At 51.5% G+C, this 19,842-nt stretch overlaps 1 protein-coding gene across 2 annotated transcripts; it reads right to left on the bottom strand.

Annotated features, from left to right (window-relative positions):
- Positions 1-1,553: 1,553 nt before the first annotated feature.
- ARMC5 (armadillo repeat containing 5) lies at positions 1,554-7,328 on the bottom strand. 2 transcript variants are annotated; one of them, XM_044233181.1, is made up of 6 exons: positions 6,835-7,328; positions 5,288-5,395; positions 4,403-5,189; positions 3,417-3,922; positions 2,732-2,864; positions 1,554-2,644 (listed from the first exon to the last, which is right to left on the bottom strand). In XM_044233181.1, the coding sequence occupies exons 1-6, from the start codon at positions 7,310-7,312 to the stop codon at positions 1,825-1,827; spliced, it is 2,832 nt and encodes a 943-aa protein (XP_044089116.1). In that variant the 5' UTR covers positions 7,313-7,328; the 3' UTR covers positions 1,554-1,824. The 2 variants fall into 2 exon arrangements, with proteins under 2 accessions (XP_044089116.1, XP_044089115.1); XM_044233180.1 differs by having other exon boundaries at positions 3,399-3,922; positions 6,835-7,317.
- Positions 7,329-19,842: the final 12,514 nt, after the last annotated feature.

Raw genomic sequence — 19,842 nt, 5'->3', positions numbered from 1 at the left:
CACACCCCAGCCTTGGCCTCCGCCGCCCGGAGCTGGGGCGGCCAGAGCCCGAGTCAGAGAAGTGGCTCTCCCAGGCCGGGATCGGACTCTTCAGTTCAGGGAGACTCTTAGACACAAACTGAGGACCCCAGGCAAACGCGCCCCAAAGCCGGAGTCCTGTGCAGAGTCCTGTGCACTCAGGCCATTCTCGGGATACGTGCTCCAGACCGAATTTTTGGGTTGACGGCAGGAGTGATGGTTCTAAGGATCAGGCAACGGGTTCAGAGACCTTCCGTTAGAGACCCTAACAGTGACATGAACAGAGATCCCAAAGGGCACATCTGCCAGAAACAAATCGCTCAGAAACGAGAGACAGACAGACGCAAGGAACGGCCCCACCCTCTCCGCCAGGACCTTCTCTCTCACACTTGGAAACAGACATGGACATGGGCACACTGAACTCGGGCCCAAACCCCATGAAGCCTCAGCGGAAACATGCCCAGGCAGCCAGACCACAGACAGCCTTCAGGACAAAGCCCTTCCTTCCCCGACACTGAGGTAACCCAGACCTGTTCCAAAAGAGCCCTTTCCCGAGATACTGATGAACATAGACACTCAAGACACAGAGTCCAGACACAGCGGAACCTTCCCTGGCCTGGGACTCTGAGAAGTCAAAGTGGAAATGAACACTTAGATACGTACGGATAGACACAATCATGTTGCAGCCACTGGACTGTGGGTCTCAATCCACAGGAGTCCTGGACCGTGGCCCTCAGGCCAGCAGCAAACTCAAGCGACCTGGGAAGCTTCTTAAAAATACCGATGCCCAGGGTATCCTCCCCTCAATCCAGTTCACTGAGGAAGGGCCTAGACATCAACATTTTTAAAAAGCTCTCTGGGTGATTCTCATGCACAGCCTGAGGACAGAGAGCTGGACACAGAAGCACAGAGACAGCAAGAGCCAACCTTAGTCCCCAGACCCAGTCCAGGCACACTCCTCAGTCAGGCTGCACCCGAGTGGCTAGTGAGCTGGGATCCAGGTGATAGACCCTGCCCTGAGAGACCAAAGCACAACATAAGCCCTTCAATGCCTGAGTGCACCCGGGGCTCTGGCTCTGAGTGAAATTAAGACAGGACCTGCCTTAGGGGCTCCAGGAACACAGCAGGTCCTCCCTTGGGCCAATAGCAGAAGGCTACTTGGCCCACGAGATGAAAACAGACCCAGACTCTGAAGGCTCAAGATGGGTGAAGAACACTCAGTTAACAGTAATGCCAAGGCCTTGGACATACTTTCCCACACTTACTGCATTCCCTCAGCCCAGCCCCCTCATCCCTGACCAGAGTCTGTGTGTCTAGCTGGGTATTTGTCTGAGCAATGAAGTTGCGTGAGCAGGAAGCAGGCTTCCCCCCACATACTCTGTTCTATCCCAGGACTCCAGGAACTTACTTATTAAACTCCTACATGCCAGGGGTAGCCTATATTGAGATACAGCAACCTGAAAAAGATCCTGGTGGACTGGGGGGGGGTGGTAGGGGGAGTCCCACAGGAAAGTAAGCAGAGACACCACACAATATGAGTATCCAACCCCAAAGTTTTTAATCTCAACTCTGGAAGGCTGGGCCAGGCCAGGTGCCTGATGCCCTGGGCTGCTCTCCTTCTGTGGGCTTCATACTCCAACTGTGCCCTTGGCTTCTCACTCCTGCGTCTTCAGCCCGCTGTCCTGGGGTACAGTTCCATTCTGTCATCAGTCTTTGATGGTAACTTCTGCTCGGCCTCCTCTCGTGCTGCCCGGAAGGAGTCCTCCTTCATGGCCAACCCATCCTTGGATCCCCTCCCAGGGGACATCAACAGTCTGTGCTGGAACCCTTGCCCCCCATTTCAACCCCCATCACCACAGCCAGTAAAGCCTCCGTCAGGGGCCCTGCCTCCTCTCCTGCTGCCTCTACAAGCCCCACTAAGGCCAAGGCCCGCTTCCGCGGGCACTGCCCTGGGCCCAGGGTCCAGCGGGCACAATGGGCAACCAACCGGGGCCGGCCCAAGCGGAATACCTCACCCACGGACTCTGGGCCACCATGGGGTCCAAGGTGGATACGGCTCACAGCCTCTTCCAGCTCCTCCTCCAGCCCCGGCAGCAAGAAACGGCCAGCAGCCTCCAGGGCCTCCTCAGCCTCGGAGCCCAGCAGGGGCTGGCCTGGTGGGGGAATTGGCCCCAGGACAGCCCCACAGCCCCGGCAACCATGCAAGTGATGCAGGATAGGCTGGGCTGCACTGGGTGACAGGCCTCGAAGCGGCACCAGGTCCATCTGGGCTTCGGCAAAGCTGCCGGCTAGCAGAGCCCGGAAGAAAGGTGAGGCAGTAGCTGAGGCAGCGCGCTGGGCAGGGAGCCGTAGGCCCGAGTCCAGCAGGAAGTGCAGGTCAGGGGCTAGGATGGGGGCTGGGCCCAGCAGAGGTTCATAGAGGCAAGGGGATAGGGAATCTAGGTCCAGCGGGACTGGAGATGGAAGGGCTGGAATCGCCGTGGGAGACACCAGGCCTTGGAGGCAGGAAAGGGAGTCTGCAGCGAAGAAGAGGAACAGCGGATGTGGAGCTGGCCGAGTTAGTGCCGAGAGGAGGAGACGGAGGCCACCCTGGTCCAAAAGTAGCCGGCGCCACAGAGAGGGTTTCCTTTGGGAAGAAAGGTGAAAACGGGTGACACTGCAGAATAGCAACTTTGCTCCCCTGACCCCTATGAGACACCCACATCCTCCTCACCGACAGATGAAGGGCAGGGTCAGTGCACAGGCCACACGGTCCTCGGGGCTTCCAGAGAGCAGCAGGTGAGTGAGGGCACCCACTCCAAAGGGTGATTCAGCCTGCACGGTCAAGTTCTGCAGCAACATCTCACCTGCGGAGATGAACAGAGCAGATCAGCTTGGGAGTTGATGTCCTGCTCTGGCAAAAACCTTAGGGAACGTAAGAGGGGATGACTGCAGGCCCTGGAGAGCAAGGGTCCAGATGCTAGGAAATAGAGGTCAAGGACAAGGACAAGGACAAAGTGTGACGGTCAGGAAGTGCAGTCGGAACGCAGAAGACAGGGACCGCCCTTGCAGTGCTGGGAGTAGTGGGAGGCCACGGGGCCTCAGCTGTGGGTTTTCTAATCGGGATGCCCCGTGGGAAGGCAATCAGGACAATGCAGAAGCAAGAGCAGATGAGGTAAAGAAATACAGACAAGCACAATTCTAAGTTGTTGGGGCTACAGCTGGCGTCTGGGTATCTGGGCCCCAAGACTTGGCCAGAGGATGGGGCAGAACTTTGCATCCTGGGAGTCCCTCTCCTCCTCCCGTGTGCCGGCTGAAGTTGATGGTTAGGCTGGAGAAGGCAGTGAGAGCCATGAGTGGCAAGGGGGGGTTCTCAGTCCAGAACTAGAGGGGGCTGGGACCTCTCGTGGGAGACACACCCAGCTCCCGGTGCTGGCGTCGAGCGGGCCGGGCACGCAGCGTGGGCCAGTCATCTGGGGCAACGCCTAACACAAGCCAGGCACGCAGCAGCGCGGCACCATAGCTGCGCACAAAGGCCTCGAGACAGGCGGGGTTGCAGGTAAGGCGTGCCAGGATGCGCAGTGCACGCGGGCTCGGTGGGCCCGGCGAGCCTGTCACATAGGCCAGCAGGCCACACAGGGCTGGACCGGTCACCAAGGCCCCACTTGGGTCGGGAGCCTGGGAGAATCGTGACAGTAGCAGCAGCGCTGGCCCCTCACGGCCCCAAGGCTCCTCAGAGGTGGCTGCAGGGCTCCGGCCTGGTGTGCGCGGCGTGCGGGGCGTCCGCAGGGAGGTTGGACCCAGGGTGGGGCTGGTAGGCTCAGCTGGCTCTGGGGGTGGTGGAGGCGGGGGACATCGCTCAGGGGACCAGTCAGGAGAGATGTCTCCCGGGCCTGCGGCGTAGCCCTCAGAGATCAGCCACGACCTGCAGAGGGAGAAAGGAGAGACTGAACCCAGAGCCAAGGTAATGGAGCAGGGCCAAAAGAGCGGTCATGCAAAAACGGGGGCCTGAAGCCAGGAAGAAGACGTGGGGCCAAGGGGAGGTAGGAAAGAAAGAGAAATGGGGGCAAAAAACCACCCAACTCATTTAGCAATTACGGATGCCTATGTGCCAATTATGTGCCAAGCCCAGTATTAGGTACTGGGCACAAACAATGAACAAAACTAAAGTCCCCATCCTCCTAGAATTTATATTCTAGCGAGGGGCAAACAGAACAAAATAAAAAAGACCCAGTGAACTGTCTGGGTCCCCAAGCCGGCTGGGGTAGAGCCAAGCCCAAAGGTAGACCCGGAGGTCTTGTCCAGGGAGAATGAGTCACTAAGAGTCCTACTGAGACAGAGTGGGGGATGGGCGCAGTGAAGAGCGCCCGAGCCCTGCATCCTCAGCAGTCAGGGGGAGACTCGCCTTAGGCTTCGGAAGCTCCCAGCCTCTGCCCGCTCAGGGGTCCGCTCCTCAGGGAAGTCCCAAGAAGCAGCTTCTCTTCCCTCTTCTTCCTCATCACCAGCATCGCCACACAGCTGCCCAGCCAAGAGCGGTACAAGTCCCAGGGCTTGCAGCCGGCCCAGGGCTCCAGTGTCATACAGGAAGCCCACAAGGGCAGCCACGACGCGAGGGTGCCAGGCACAGGCACGAGGGTCCCGCAGCAGACCCATCAATAGCTCCAAACCACCTGCATCCCGCAGCCGGGCCCGGTTGATGGCCTCCCGGCACAGCAGGCACACAGCCCGCACCAGGGGCTGCTGGGAGGCTGGGCCAGCTCCAGTAGGCCCCCTGCGCCGCCGGAGCTCACCCAGTAGTACCTCCACACCACCAGCATTGCCCAGTGCAGGCCGTACAAGGCCTTGGGCACACAGGTTGGCAAGGATCAGGATAGTTGCCTCTCGTACTGCCTTTTTGGGGTGGGAGGCCAAACTGACCAGTGGTCCTAGCCCCCCGCCCAGACTTAGCTGCTCAGCACAGGCCCGGGAGCAACCTCGACTCAGCTCCAAGAGTGCACGCACTAGGGCCAAGGTCAGCGCAGGGTCTGGGGCAGCGGCCAGAAGCTCAGCCAGAGGGCGTACTGCTCCCTGCTGTGCCAGGGCCAGGCGGTGCTGGGGTGAGTCCGCCAGGTTGCGGAGGGCACGCACCACACTCTGCAGGCATTGTGAGTCCTGGCAGGCTGTCAGGCTCTCAACGAGCAGAGGAACAGCACCTGGAGAGGGAAGAGGAGGACAAACAGTAAGCAAGGAGAGAACCAAGCCCCTCTGCCACCCCAAGCCCCAGCTAACGCCACACTCATAGCCTTCTCACCAGCAGAATGGATGTCCCCACAGCTCTCAGGTTCCATAGCTAAGTTCCCCAGAGCCCGGGCTGTTCGGTTCTGGATGCTGTCTGTCTTCACACATTGAAGAATAGTCACTGCAAGAGAATTTGGCCTCTTCAGGGTCCTACCTCTTCTTGTCTCTCTCATTAATGACCTCAAGAACGTGACCTGAGATGGTCAGGGAAGGCCTCTGGAAGAAGCTAATACCGAATAGGTCTGAAAGGTTAAATGGGTCAATATTTGTTAGGAAGATGGTGGATGGGGATGTTACAGGGCATTTCAGATTTGGAAGCAGCCCTTGCCCAGGCCCAGAATTGAGATCCAGTGTCTGTACTGGGCCTCAAAATACCAGGCCAAGAGATCAGGCAGGAGTGGAATAGGAGGGCCCTGGGAACCACACAGGATTTCAAGAACAGTAGTGCTGCGATGCAATCTGGTAGCCAGACTGAGAACGGATTATAGAGAAAGAACAAGGCAAGGGAAGCACCAAGGAGGCTGTCCCAATTGTTAAGGTGGGAGAGTGGCCTAAACCAAGTCAGCTCCCAGCACGGCCCGTTCCCCGGGTACCAGTCCTGAGCACTGATGCGGGAAGGGTGAATGCAGACGGACTCGGAGATTCACGACGTGGAGGAGCGGCTGATGATGTGCGTCACACGCTAGTAGCAAAACCAGCAATTTACTGAGGACTTATTAATGTGCCAGGCCTCTTGTCAAACACGTTATGGCCCAAATGCACGTTAGGCCAGTATAAAATCTGTTAAAGCTTCACTTTATCAAAAAAAAGGAGTTCGTCAGCCGATGTTCCCAACATTGCCACTAGGAGGCGCCAACTTAGCTGGTAAACAGAAAAGCCTATTTTTTTTTAAAAGATTTTATTTATTAGAGAGAGGGGGGTGGGGCGGGCGAGCACAAGCCGGGGAAGCAGCAGACCCTCGCTGAGCAGGAAGCCGGTGCGGGACTCGGATCGGGACCTGAGCCCAAGGCGGGCCGACCGAGCACCCGCGGCCCCGCGTTATCCTCCGTTAGGACTGGTTCTTCTCGCGCAGTTTTTAAGCACTCGGAGTACCAGCCCGTTCCTAGACCTGCGCTGGGATCCACTTCCTCCCTCCTTCGGCTTTGTGAGGTCGCTGTCACCCCACAAGGAGTTCTTTCTCACTGCAGAGAAACAGGACACTTTCCGGCCCTCGTTCGTGAAACGGTCGCCCTCTGCAGGGCCACGCAGCAGGCATTAAGGGTCTGCTCTAAACCCTATAACCTCATAAATCACCTACAAGGCACCGCATCACCCCTGGCCTCCACCAGCCCGGATTCGAGGAGGCCATCGACACCCAGGTCCTGGCCGCAACGACCTGATCTGCTCAGGCTCAGGTGTCATCTATAAAGAAGGCTTGAGGGTTGGCGAGGCACGGGGGTCTCCGCTCGGAAAGGTCACTCCTTCCCGCTGCACCACAAAGAGCTCAAAACCCCGCCCACGCCCAGAGCAAGAAGTTGCAGCGCGCGGAACCCTTCCAGGAGAGGAGGGCGGGGCACTTACCCAAGGGGAGGATGCCTCCGAGCCTGCGCACTTCAGCCCGGCACGCCCCTTCCGTACAGCAGTTGGCTAGGATGCTGAGCGCCAAGTCCAGAGTCTTGCGCAGGCGCGCTGGTGGCGAGGGCGCCGCCGCCGCCGCAGCGGAGGAGGCAGGGCCCGGCGAGGGGGCGGGGCCAGCAGAAGTCGCTGACTCGACGGACGAGGGGGCGGAGCCGGGGCCAGCCTGGGACGGGGCGGGACCCGCTGCAGCCGCTCGCCGTAGCAGAGCGAGAAGGGGGCGGAGCCCGCCGCGCGCCCGGAAGCGCTCGATTCCCCCTGCAGCCTTGACGTGGCGCGTGCGGAGGGCTAAGAGCGCACGGCCCAAGGGTGTCTCGTTGGTAGCTGTGTCCTTTCCCCCACCTAGACCCTCCCCGGCCGCCGCCGTGAGCTGCGCGAGGCAGAACGAGAGCGAGTCCGTGAGGGTCGGTTTCGCAGCCGCCATCTTGGCTCAAGCCTAAGGCTCCGCCCCCCTCCTCGCCGCTCCTCCAAAGGAGCGGAACTGGAGGAGAGGGGCGTGGCCAGGCACCTCCTCTCTGACGCTTTTTAAGTGGCGCCACCGCAGTTATTTTGCAAGTTGGAAGTTGTAGTTCTCGATCCCGGGACTCTAGACGGTCGCGGAAGGCACTAGAGAGTAGTGGTTATCTAATGGCTGAACAAACCCAAGAGCATGTGGTGCACGCTGGGATATGTGGTCGGCGCCGGGCTGAGCACGCCTGCTTTAGGACAGAGAAGTCCAGGGGGCTCGCAGTGGACTGGTTCCTTTGGAGAACCGACATCCGACGTGGGGACTCAGTACCGTGCTGCTCCAGGGGGCGTGGCTACTCCACACACACCCCACCACCACCACCCGGCGTGTTCACAACAGCGACCGCCTTTTCCTTCCAGCTCGCTTCCCTGCCCCACAGGGATAGCCCGGCCACCGACGTCCGCGCTGACGGGCTCAGACTCGGAAGCCAGGCCCGCAGTATGAAGCGCCTGACAGCGGCGGCCGATGGGAATCTCTTGCTCAGTTAGGTGAATGAGAGGGTTAAACCTACCGAGACCGGGCGCTGCCACTTCCTAGAGCGGCACGGGCATGGTGCCGCTCTAGGAAGTGGCATGCTCATGGGCATTTCCGGTTCCGGTGCTGGTCCCGGTCCCCACCCCACCCCACCCTAGGTGGGGAAAGGCTCCCGGTGACCCTCCACTTCTGAGCGGAGTGGCTGGTGTCGAGGAGACGCATCTTTCTTCACTGCGCCGCGGTGCGCGTCGCCGGAAGTGGCAAGGGGAGCCCAGAGGGTGCGGAATTGCAGGGGAATTGGACGTCCGTATCCTGGGGAGCCCAGAGCTCCGCGCCCCCGCCCCGCCGTGCGCACGCGACAGCCGGCCTCCTGGGAAATAGGCTGGCCCTGAAGTGCCCATGTGGGTCAGGCTCTGGCCAGGGCGGAAGCCTTGAACAGGACCAACTGTCGCGTTCCCCAAAGCCTTGGGAGTGCTGGGAGGTGCACTGACCGGAGCCTACTTCCCGGACCTCTTTCACGCAAAAGTGATGTGGGAAACAAAGGCGGAAGAGAAATTCCTTCTTACTGCAAGTCCTTGAGAGAGGCGGAGTGACATTCCTCCAGGGACTCCACGGCCTCGCTCTTACTACTTTGCTGAGGGCCAAAGGCAGTCCTAGCTCCACCCACGCCACCCCCGCCGTGCTCAGGATCCTGTAAACCTATTTTAACATATAAAAATTCCTTTAGAAACTTCCTTTAGCTCTGTCCCCTAAGGTACATGTTAGCAGTCGTCCCCCAAGCATATGACCCACTGATCCACATCTTAAGGGCCTCGTGTCTAAGTTTCTACTAAACTTAGACTAGTTTCTACTAAATGATCTTTCCTAGTAATAGCTAGCCCCCTCAGGATCCTGGAATCCTTGTTTCCAAAATACCTGGGAGGCTTACACTAACCCTAACCCTCTCCCAACTTGAGAGTATAGAATGGGCCACTCATGACCCCATGGCAGCTCTTTCTGCTCACAGGTCATGTCCCTGTGCTTTAAATAAAACTACATTTTTGCACCAGACGTGTTTCAAGAATTCTTCCTTGGCCATCAGCTTTGAACCCTAACCTCTCCCATACATCAAAAGCAGCCGTGCAGGTAAGAATCCCTACTGTTGTTCAGAGTGTGACAAAAGTTTCCAACGTGGCTCAGATCTAGTTAAGTGCTACTGGGTACACACTGGTCAGAGACTATACCTCTGCCATGAGTCTGACCGTTGCTTCAGCCTCAGCTCCAACCCTGTGCAACACCGTGGTTTCCCACCTAGGCCTCCAGCCCTACAAGTTCCATAAGCTCCGAGTACAGGGAGGCTTTTGGCTGCAGCTTCAACCCGGTTAAACACCAACAGAGCACATCAGTGAATAGCCCCGTACCTGTTGAGTGTGGTAAGACTTTCAGCATTAGGTCCATCCTAACCCAGCACCAGCTCACACACAGGGGCAAGAAGCCCTACCGCTATGGGGACTGCAGTAAGAGCTTCAGCCTTAGCTCTAATTTTTTGTAGGTCCAGCACTCACACAGGGATGTGCAGCCCTTACTGCTGTGCCTGGTGTGGTGCCAGCTTTGGGCCCAGCTTTTATATGCTCAAGCACCAGCATTCACACACTGGGGAGATTCCTTGCAATTGCAGTGAATGTGGCAAGAAGTTCACCAAAACCTCATACTGCCTATGGCACCAGCATACTCATACATGACTAAGCATTGTCGTGGCTTTGGTGAGCACACCCAAATCATTGAGCACCAGTGCATCCACTTGGGTGAACAACCCTATGCCTGCTCAGAATGTGGCGAAAGCTACTACCACAGCTCCATGCTCCTTAAACACCAGAGCTCGCACACGGGCCAGATGCCCTATAAATGCTCCGGTTGCAGCAAGAGTTTTGTAGACAGTTCAGATCTGCTTCAGCACCAACATACTCACACAAGCCATAAGCCTTAGGCTTGCAGTGAGTGTGGCAAGAGCTTCACCTGAGTTCCCACCTGCTCATCCACCAGCTGGCCCACAGTGATGAGAAGCCCTATGTTTGCAATGTGGCATTTACCAGCAGCTCCAGCCTGGGCCAGCACCAATAGATGCAGCAGGGCAGCTGCCCCGCCAATATCCCTGGCAACTTCCAAACTTCGGTTCTAACTTTGGTCCAGTCCTCAAGGAGCCTGAGCATCTCTAAGCAAATCTTCTTCCTGCTCCTCTAGGGCTGTTGATTCATGAACTGAATCAGGGAAATCCAGGCTGGAAGAATTAGAACAGTAGAGCCTTCAAAGAGCCTTCCCCCAAAAGAAGGCTTAACCCTGTTTTTCGAGGCCCCAGAGACAGAACCCCAGCTGGAGGGAGGGTTTTGCATGGTAGGAGCTATCCTTGACTGACCCAGCTGCTTCCAGAGGTAGGAGACCTTTGGCAGCTGCTAACCAGATCCCTTTACAGGCCTAAGGAATGATGGGATTAATCGTTCCAAGAGTAACAACTGCCTCCTCCCAGAGGAGTGGAGCCAGATGTCGGGCACTCCTGTGAGGAACACAGTTTGTGGGGGGTACCTAACCTCCATAGGGGATCAAAAGGAAGTCTGGGTTCTGGCAGAAGGACCAGAGAATTTGTACCTGGGAATGCTATGTGAACCCCGGGGATGTGACCCCGTGAAAGGACAGTCTTTATGGAGTAAAGCTAGGGCTGGTGGGCCCAGAGCCAAAGCAAAGGACCGGGAGACCTGTCTGTTGTGACATTTCTAGGCAGTAACAAAAGGCCCAAGGTTTGCCATCTGCCCCTTTCCCTTCTCTAATCCTTTCTGTTGTGGGGTCCCCAGATCCTTTGTCAGATCCCTCGACAGAGAAAAGGTGGTAAAGTTTCACTTGTGCATCTCATAAAGTTCACATTGAGAACTGAATGTGGCTCTTTTGCTTGGGCATTGGAGAGAGTTTCCTAAATAAATGCAGTTTTATTGGGAAAACTTATAGAAGCCAGAGGGAGGCTCCATCATCTATTCCCAGAGCAGAGTCCAAGCTGTGAGGGACTTCTTTTTCCTTCCCATAACTGCTGTGTTCCTGGGAGAAGCCCTGACGAGTCTTTATGAGGTTGGAGGAGGCTTAATGCCCACCTTGCGTAACCTTCCACCATCAGCCCCATGCATGCAGCACACTATCCCCAAATTTTGCCTCCTTTTATCAGGTTTGCTGCATCTGGAATTGTACTGAGGTATAAGAGGAGTAAAGGAAAGGAATGTGGAGCAACCCCTCTCTCAGCTTCTAACAGAATGTCCAGGTCTCTCTCTTCCTTGTGAGCTTGAACAGGCCTACCTCTTCTGATCTTAAGTTTCTTCGTGTATAATACAGGAAGGATGACAGCTGCCTCTCAGCATTGTGTTGAGGATCCATGCGATCATGCTCATGATGGACCTGGGCCAAAGGGGTGATTCTAAACTTCAGCTCTCCTATATCTTTCAAGTCTGGAGCACTTTTGCTAGTAGTGTCAGTTAAGGAAAGCACGTGCCAGCTCGTGTGCTAGCTCCTCCATAAAGTTACAGAAATGAGCAAGCAGACCTTGTCCTGGGGTAGCTTGGTGTCATGAAGGAGACGGACTCAGGTCCACAGAGTGGACAATCCCGACAGTGGAGAAAAGAGTTCACCAGGACCAATCCGCAAGGCTTCACTGAGGTAACATTGGATTAACACTACCCGTCTCCTCAAGGTGGGAGCAACATGGTGATGGGCACGGGGACTTCCCTTGATGAAGGGAAGGATTCTTGCTATGTTTCCCATCAATGGCACTTCAAAGAGCACAAGCTAGGGTCTGAGTCGAAGGCCTGAATCCCCAGCACATGCAGAATTGGCACTCAGTAAAGAGTTGTTATGGTAGGGTCCTGCTTATACTGCTTACCTGTGTTGGGTCGTTCCTTCTCCGAAGCTCTATTACGTGTGCTACAAAATCTGTAATTGCATACGAATATTAGGTATATGGTGGAGGTAGGCCTGGGAGATTTGTTTGCAAATCTTTGGAAGCTAATTTCTCACATTAAGACAAGTATTTCTGGGCTCCGTCTCCTCTCAAATTGTGCTAGTAAATCTCTTATCTCCTCCTTTAGGTAATATTTAATTTTATTTTTAGTGTGTGTATTGCTTTTATAATCCTAAAAAGATTAAAGTTGGGGTGTCTGGGTGGCACAGTCAGTTAAGTGTACAACTCTTGGTTTTGACTCAGGTCTGATCTCTGGGTTGTGAGATGGAGACCCACATTGGGCTCTGCACTCAGCAGGGAGTCTGGCTGAGTTTCTCTTTCACTTTCCCACTGCCCCTCCCTAGCCCCTCTAAAATAAATATATCTTTTAAAAAACATTAAGTTCATATGATGACTGTTATCCATTTATCCCTCATCTATGGAGAAATTAAAATACATCAGTATTTATTTTAAATGGTTTTTACTACAAGAAGAATAATTGTTTATTTATTTTTAAAAAGATTTTATTTATTTATTTGGCAGACAGAGATGACAAGTAGGCAGAGAGGCAGGCAGAGAAAGAGGGGGAAGCAGGCTCCCCACTGAGCAGAGAGCCCGATGCGGGGCTTGATCCCAGGACCCTGGGACCATGACCCCAGCCAAAGGTAGAGGCTTTAACCCACTGAGCCACCCAGGTGCCCCAAGAACAATTGTTTAAATAAACACACATACACAGTAAAATTCAAAACACACAGTAAAGTTTGCTGTCTCTGGCCTAAGCACTGTGTGTGTGTGTGTGTGTGTGTGTGTATGTGTGAGCACACGCGTGTATTTACACAATGGAGCCAATATTTAAATCAGGAGATTTCACATCCCAATCTAGATTTGTAGTTTGGTGTTTTGGGGAGGAGAGTGGGGAGGAGGACCAGAAAATAACTCATTCCAGGTGCAGGGTTGAAGTTCCCAGGGCTATTAACTTCGGGTGAATCCTTGGGCAGGGGTAGAGACTAGGGGATCATTCAGAAGCAAGTTAGGGTGTGGTTAGCCAGATATAAAACATACAGAGAGCGGGACTCAGGGATTTTCCTGATCCCAGCTATTCATGGAGGGTGGGAGAGGGAGAAGGGGCAAAGAAGTCCAGGAATAAGACAGACTCCTCTAACGTAGTAGGACACTCCCCTCTCCACCTTACCTTCTGTCTGATTTTAATCTTAGTGGTATGAAGATTTCTGGGAATGTCTGAGGTAGGTCCTAGGTTAAGGGCTAGAACTCATGGCTTAAGAATCTCTGATTTCTGGGAAATACCCATGGAGCCTGTCCCCCCCCCCACATGCTGTTCCAAGTCCTGAACGTACTGCATCTCTCCTCTGAGCTGCAGTTGCTCAGAGTTGGAAGGGAGGTGAGGAGTGACAGAGCCTCATTTGGGCCATGACTGTGAAGAACTTGAGGATGGAGAAGCTTCATGAAAGAGTAGTAGCCCTCACTCCTGTTATCATCTCTGAGCAAAGTTCTGACCCAGAGGGCTCCCTGTTTCTCCCTAGAGTTAGCTGGAAGATGCCAGGATTGGAATTCCAGCACCCATAGCTCAAGATACCTGCCACCAGAGAATCCCACACTTCTCTCCTGGACCCCACGGGTCCCACCAACACAACTCATTTACCTCTCTCCACCAGTGTAAGCTCTCTGAGCTAACCACAGACCCTAAGTTCCTAGGGTTCCCTAACTGATAAAGAGAATGTCCTGCCATGTATGATATGTTCTTGTGCTGGAGTGCAAAAGTCTCCTGCACTGGGGACTGGGCACAGGCTTGCAGACCAGTAGTGGTGGGTAAAGGACTTTAGGGGAGCCCCCAAACTGAAACCTGGAGCTGAGGGTGTGTGCATACAAACTGGGGCTGGCTGGTGATTTTAGAAGCATAAAGGCTAGAGACTTGCCTGAACCTGGAAGCGAGGACTGGGAATACTGCGGTGGGGCACACATTGTAGGACGCTGAGGTTTTGAGCAAGACAGACAAAACAGAGGCAGTGTGGCCTACAGGGCTCACTGAAGAACAGACTGTGATCTCTCTGTTCTGAGATAGAAGTTTGGTTACAGTCACGCCTGCTCTGACTCGGAAGATACATGGAAAACTCCAGGGAGAGACCTCAGAGAACAAAAGCCCCCCAAAACCAGGTTTCACTGAGCCCATCCCCCGCCCACAGGGGGCAGAGCAACTCTGCCCAAACAGGGTTACCTGGGTACCAGCACAGCAGGCTCCTCCCCCAGAAGACAGACTGAAAGATCAAGAGGCTGAGAACCCTAAGGTCCCTATTAAAACAGGTGCATCTTGCTTCAGTTGTGGTCAATAATCTGGATTCTGTACATTCCCTCAACAGAATGACTAAGAGGAGGAACTCCCAACACAGGAAAAATTCAGACTGTGACCCCTGCCACAGAAATAAAGGATATGGATACAAGCAAGATTTTGGATATAGACTTGAGGGTAACAGTTATGCAGACAATAGCAAGGTTGGAGAAAAACATTAATGGCAATATAGATTCTAAAGGCAGAAGTGAGAGCTGATCTGGCAGAACTTAAAAATACTATCAATGAGATCCAATCTAATCTAAATACTCTAACAGCTAGGGTAAATGAGGCAGAATAAAGAATTAGTCACCTAGAAGACGAACTGATAGAAAAGAAGAATCGGAGAAGGCTTGCAACAAATAGCTTAGAGTCCATGAAAACAGAATTTGAGAAATAAATAATGCCACAAAACATTCCGATGTGGGAATTTTTGGGATCCCTAAGTGGATGGACGAAGAGAGAGGAGTAGAAGATATACTTGACCAAATCCTAGCTGAGAACTTCCCTGATCTGGGAAATGAAATGAGCATTTGTGTTCTAGAGGCAGAGAGAACACTTCCCAAGATCAAGGAGAGCAGACCGATGCCCAGGCATGTTATAGTGAAATTCACAAATCTTAAAACCAGGGAAACCATCTTAAGGGCAGTTAGGGGGAAGAGAATCCTTATGTACAGAGGGAAGAACATCAGAATAACATCAGATCTGTCCACAGAAACCTGGCAAGCCAGAAAGAGCTGGCAAGACATTTCAAGGTGCTAAATAAGATGAACATGCAGCCAAGAATACTTCACCTGGCAAGGCTGTCATTTAGAATGGGTGGAGACATAAAGAGCTTCCAAGACCAGCAAAAACTGAAAGAAAATGTGACCACTTGCTGGCCCTGCAAGAAATATTAGGGGAGTTCTAAAAAAGGAGAAAGACTTCAAGAGTGATACAGATCAGAAATTTACAGAGACAATCTATACAAACAAGGGCCTCACAGGCAACATGATGACAATAAAATCATATCTATCAATAAGCATTCTCAACATGAATGGCCTAAATGCTCCCATGAAATGGCACAGGGTTGCAGATTGGATGAAAAGACAGAACCCATCCATATGCTGTCTACAAGAGACTCGTTTTTGAACCTAAAGATACATCCAGACTGAAAGTAAAGGGAAGGAGAGCCATCTTTCATGCCAACTGACTTCAAAAGAAAGCTGAGTAGTAATTCTCATATCAAACAAACTAGATTTTAAGCTAAAGACTGTAGTCAGAGATACAGAAGGACATTATACCATTCTAAATGGTCTATCCAACAAGAAGACCTAACAATTGTAAATATCTATGCCCCCAACATGGGAGCAGCCAACTACAAGCCAACTGTTAGCCAAAATAAAAAGACATATTGATAATAATAATATGTTAATTGTAGGAGACCTTAATACTCCACTCTCAGCAACAGATAGATCATCTAAACAAAAAATCAATAAAGGAACAAGAGCTTTGAATGACACAGTGGAGCAGATGGACCTCATAGATATATACAGAATATTCCACCCTAAAGTAGCAGAATACTCATTCTTCTTGAATGCATGTGGAACGTTCTCCAGAATAGACACATACTGGATCACAAATCAGGGCTCAACTGACACTAAAAGATTGAGATTATCCCTTGCATATTCTCAGACCACAATGCTTTCAAACTGAAACTCAATCACAAGAAAAAGCTTGGAAGAAATTCGAACACTTGGAAGTTAAAGACCATCCTGCTCAAGAATGTTTGGATCAACCAGGAAATCAAAGAAGAACTTAAACAATTCATGGAAACCAATGAGAAAGAAAACACATTGGTCCAAAAATTATGGGATGCTCCAAGGTGGCCCTAAGGGGGAGATACATAGCCATCCAAGCCTCACTCAAAAAAGTGGAAAAATCCCAAATACACACCTTAAAGAACTGGGGAATAACAACAAATTAAACCTAACCCATGCACAAGAAGGGAAATAACTAAGATTAGAGTAGAGATCAATGAAGTAGAAACCAGAAATATAGTAGAACACATCAATGAAACTAGAAGCTGGTTCTTTGAAAGAATTAATAAGATCAATAAACCACTGGCCAGACTTATTCAAAAGAAAATAGAAAGGATCCAAATAAATAAAATCATGAATGAAATGGGAGAGATCATGACTAAAACCAAGGAATAGAAACAATCACCAGAAATTATTATCAACAGCTGTATGCCAATGAGTTAAGCAACCTAGAGGAAAGGGATGCATTCCTGGAAACCTATAAACTTCCCAGACTGAAACAGGAAGAAATTGACAACTTGAATAGACCAATATCTGGTAACAAGATTGAAGCAGTGATCAAAAACCTCCCCAAGAATAAGAGTCCAGGACCTGATGGATTCCCTAGAGAATTCTACAAAACATTCAAAGAAGAAGTAATATCTATACTCCTGACACTGTTTCAAAAAAATAGAAACTCAAGGAAAACTTCTGAATTTTTTCTAAGAGTCCAGTATTACCCTGATCCCAAAAGCAGGCAAAGACCCAATCAAAAAGGGAATTACAGACCAATATCCCTGATGAATATGGTTGCTAAAATTCTCAACAGGATCCTAGCTAATAGGATCCAAGAGTACATCAAAAGGATTATATACCAAGACCAGGTGGGATTTATCCCTGGTTTGCAAGGGTGGTTCAACATTCACAAATCAATCAATGTGATAGAACAAATCAATGAAAGAAGAGACAAGAACCACGTGGTCCTCTCAATTGATGCAGAAAAAAATTTTGACAAAATACAGCATGCATTCCTGATTAAAACTCTTTAGATACAGGGATAGAGGCAGGGATAGATACAGGGACGGTCTATGGGCACATTAGGTACTGTGAGTAAAGTGCAGGCTATGGCGCTTAGGCATCCCAAACACATATTGGATGATCACGACCAGTGGTGATTCGCACTTTCTTTCTGTGTTAAAAACGCTTCCAACACTGAGAGGGAAGTGTGCTTTAGGAGGGATTCGTTGCAGTGTTGCGTCTGTTAAAGAAGGAAGCTCTGGGGACTGACTCTGTGGTAACTGCCATAGGCGCACATAGGGCTCTAGTATCAGACGTCAATCCGTTGGACTATAGCAAGTTCTGTTTAAGGGAAACGCCTTCAGGCTGAATCGCACTTCTCACAGTGTCTTTTCAGCGGAGGAAAGAAGATAGAACAGGGACGGACAGAGGGAACGTTGCGCCCTGAGAGTGAAGGACAGGGTATGGCACATAGGCCTCTATGACACATACTGGAAGGTCAACACCTGAGATGTTCCACTGTGTCTAACTCATCTCAAAACACTTCAAATGTACGAGGGAACTATGCTACTGTACGTTCTCACGACAGGAATGAGTCTGTGCTAAGTTGGAAACTGTAGGACCTGTCTGTGTAGCAATCATAAAGTGTCTCATACAGGACCCTGACAGGTGATTCTTAGGAAGGTATCTCTTCAGGGATCCTACTTAAAGTGCGTTCTCATTCATAACAGTGTCTCCTCCTTTGAGGAATGATGATAGAACTCTGACGGACTATGGGCACATTAGGTACTGTGTGTAAAGTGCAGGCTATGGCGCTTAGGCATCCCAACACATATTGATGTTCACGACCAGTGGTCATCCGCACTTTCTTTCTGTGTCAAAAACGCTTCCATCATTGTGAGGGAAGCGTGTCTTAGGATGGATTCGTTGATGTGTTGCCTCTGTCAAAGAAGGAAGCTCTTGGAACTGACTCTGTGGTAACTGCAATAGGCGCACATAGGGTCTAGTATCAGACGTCTATCCGTTGGACTATAGCAAGTTCTGTTTAAGGAAAACTCCTTCAGGCGGAATCTCACTTCTCACAGTTTCTTTCACATGGAGTAAAGGAGATACAAAAGGATGGACAGCGGCAACGTGGCATCCTGCGAGTGAAGGACCGGTTACGGCACTTAGGCCTCTATGACACATACTGGAAGTTCAACACCTGTGATGTTCCACAGTGTCTACCTCATCTCAAAACACTTCAAATGTATGAGGGAACTCTGCTACAGTACGTTCTCATGAAGGGATGAGTCTGTGCTAAATTGGAATCTGTAGGACCTGTCTGTGTAGCAATCATAAAGTGTCTCATACAGGACCCTGACAGGTGATTCTTAGGAAGGTATCTCTTCAGGGATCCTACTTCAGGTGCGTTCTCATTTATAACAGTGTCTTCTCCTTTGCAGAATGAAGATAGAACACGGACGGACTATGGGCACATTAGGTACTGTGAGTAAAGTGCAGGCTATGGCGCTTAGGCATCCCAACACATATTGATGTTCACGACCAGTGGTCATCCGCAATTTCTTTCTGTGTCAAAAACGCTTCCAACATTGTGAGGGAAGTGTGCTTTAAGAGGGATTTGTTGCAGTGTTGCGTCTGTCAAAGAAGGAAGCTCTTGGGACTGATTCTGTGGTAACTGCAATTGGCGCACATGGGGCTCCAGTCTCAGATGTCTATCCGTTGGACTATAGCCAGTTCTGTTTAAGGGAAATTCCTTCAGGCGGAATGTCACTTCTCACAGTGTCTTTCCAGTGGAGGAAAGAAGATAGAACAAGGACGGACAGAGGGGAGGTTGCATCCTGCGAGTGAAGGACATGGTAAGGCACTTAGGCCTCTATGACACATACAGGAAGTTCAACACCTGTGATGTTCACTGTGTCTACCTCATCTCAAAACACTTCAAATGTACGAGGGAACTATGCTACTGTACGTTCTCACGACAGGAATGAGTCTGTGCTAAGTTGGAAACTGTAGGACCTGTCTGTGTAGCAATCATAAAGTGTCTCATACAGGACCCTGACAGGTGATTCTTAGGAAGGTATCTCTTCAGGGATCCTACTTCAGGTGCGTTCTCATTCATAACAGTGTCTCCTCCTTTGAGGAATGCAGATAGAACATGGACGGACTATGGGCACATTAGGTACTGTGAGTAAAGGGCAGACTATGGAGCTTAGCCATCCCAACCCATAAAGGATGTTCACGACCAGTGGTCATCCGCACTTTCTTTCTGTGTCAAAAACGCTTCCAACATTATGAGGGAAGTGTGCTTTAGGAGGGATTCGTTGCAGTGTTGCGTCTGTCAAAGAAGGAAGCTCTTGGGAATGAGTCTGTGGTAACTGCCATAGGCGCACATAGGGCTCCAGTCTCAGACGTCTATCCGTTGGACTATAGCAAGTTCTGTTTAAGGGAAACTCCTTCATGCGGAATGTCACTTCTCACAGTGTCTTTCCAGTGGAGGAAAGAAGATAGAACAAGGACGCACAGAGGGAAGGTTGCATCCGGCGAGTGAAGGACAGGGTAAGGCACTTAGGCCACTATGACACATACTGGAAGTTCAACACTGTGATTTTCCACTGTGTCTACCTCATCTCAAAACACTTCAAATGTACGTGGGAACTATGCTACTGTACGTTCTCATGACAGGAATGAGTCTTCGCTAAGTTGGAAACTGTGGGACCTGTCTGTGTAGCAATCATAAAGTGTCTCATACAGGACCCTGACAGGTGATTCATAGGAAGGTATCTGTTCAGGGTTCCTACTTCAGGTGCGTTCTCATTCCTAACAGTGTCTTCTCCTTTGAGGAATGAAGATAGAACACGGATGGTTATGGACACATTAG

Source organism: Neovison vison, chromosome 14, assembly GCF_020171115.1.
Source record: "Neovison vison isolate M4711 chromosome 14, ASM_NN_V1, whole genome shotgun sequence".
Lineage (NCBI taxonomy): Eukaryota > Metazoa > Chordata > Mammalia > Carnivora > Mustelidae > Neogale > Neogale vison.
Note: the sequence above shows the minus strand (reverse complement) of the source record. Positions and strands in the feature narration are given on the sequence as shown.

Excerpts from the sequence above, each read along its gene's own strand:
- ARMC5 (XM_044233180.1), bottom strand. The coding sequence starts at position 7,312 with ATGGCGGCTGCGAAACCGACCCTCACGGACTCGCTCTCGTTCTGCCTC. Across the intron at positions 5,190-5,287 it reads TGGGGACATCCATTCTGCTG|GTGCTGTTCCTCTGCTCGTT; the intron begins GTGAGAAGGCTA and ends TTCCCTCTCCAG. Across the intron at positions 3,923-4,402 it reads GGGAGCTTCCGAAGCCTAAG|GTCGTGGCTGATCTCTGAGG; the intron begins GCGAGTCTCCCC and ends CTCCCTCTGCAG.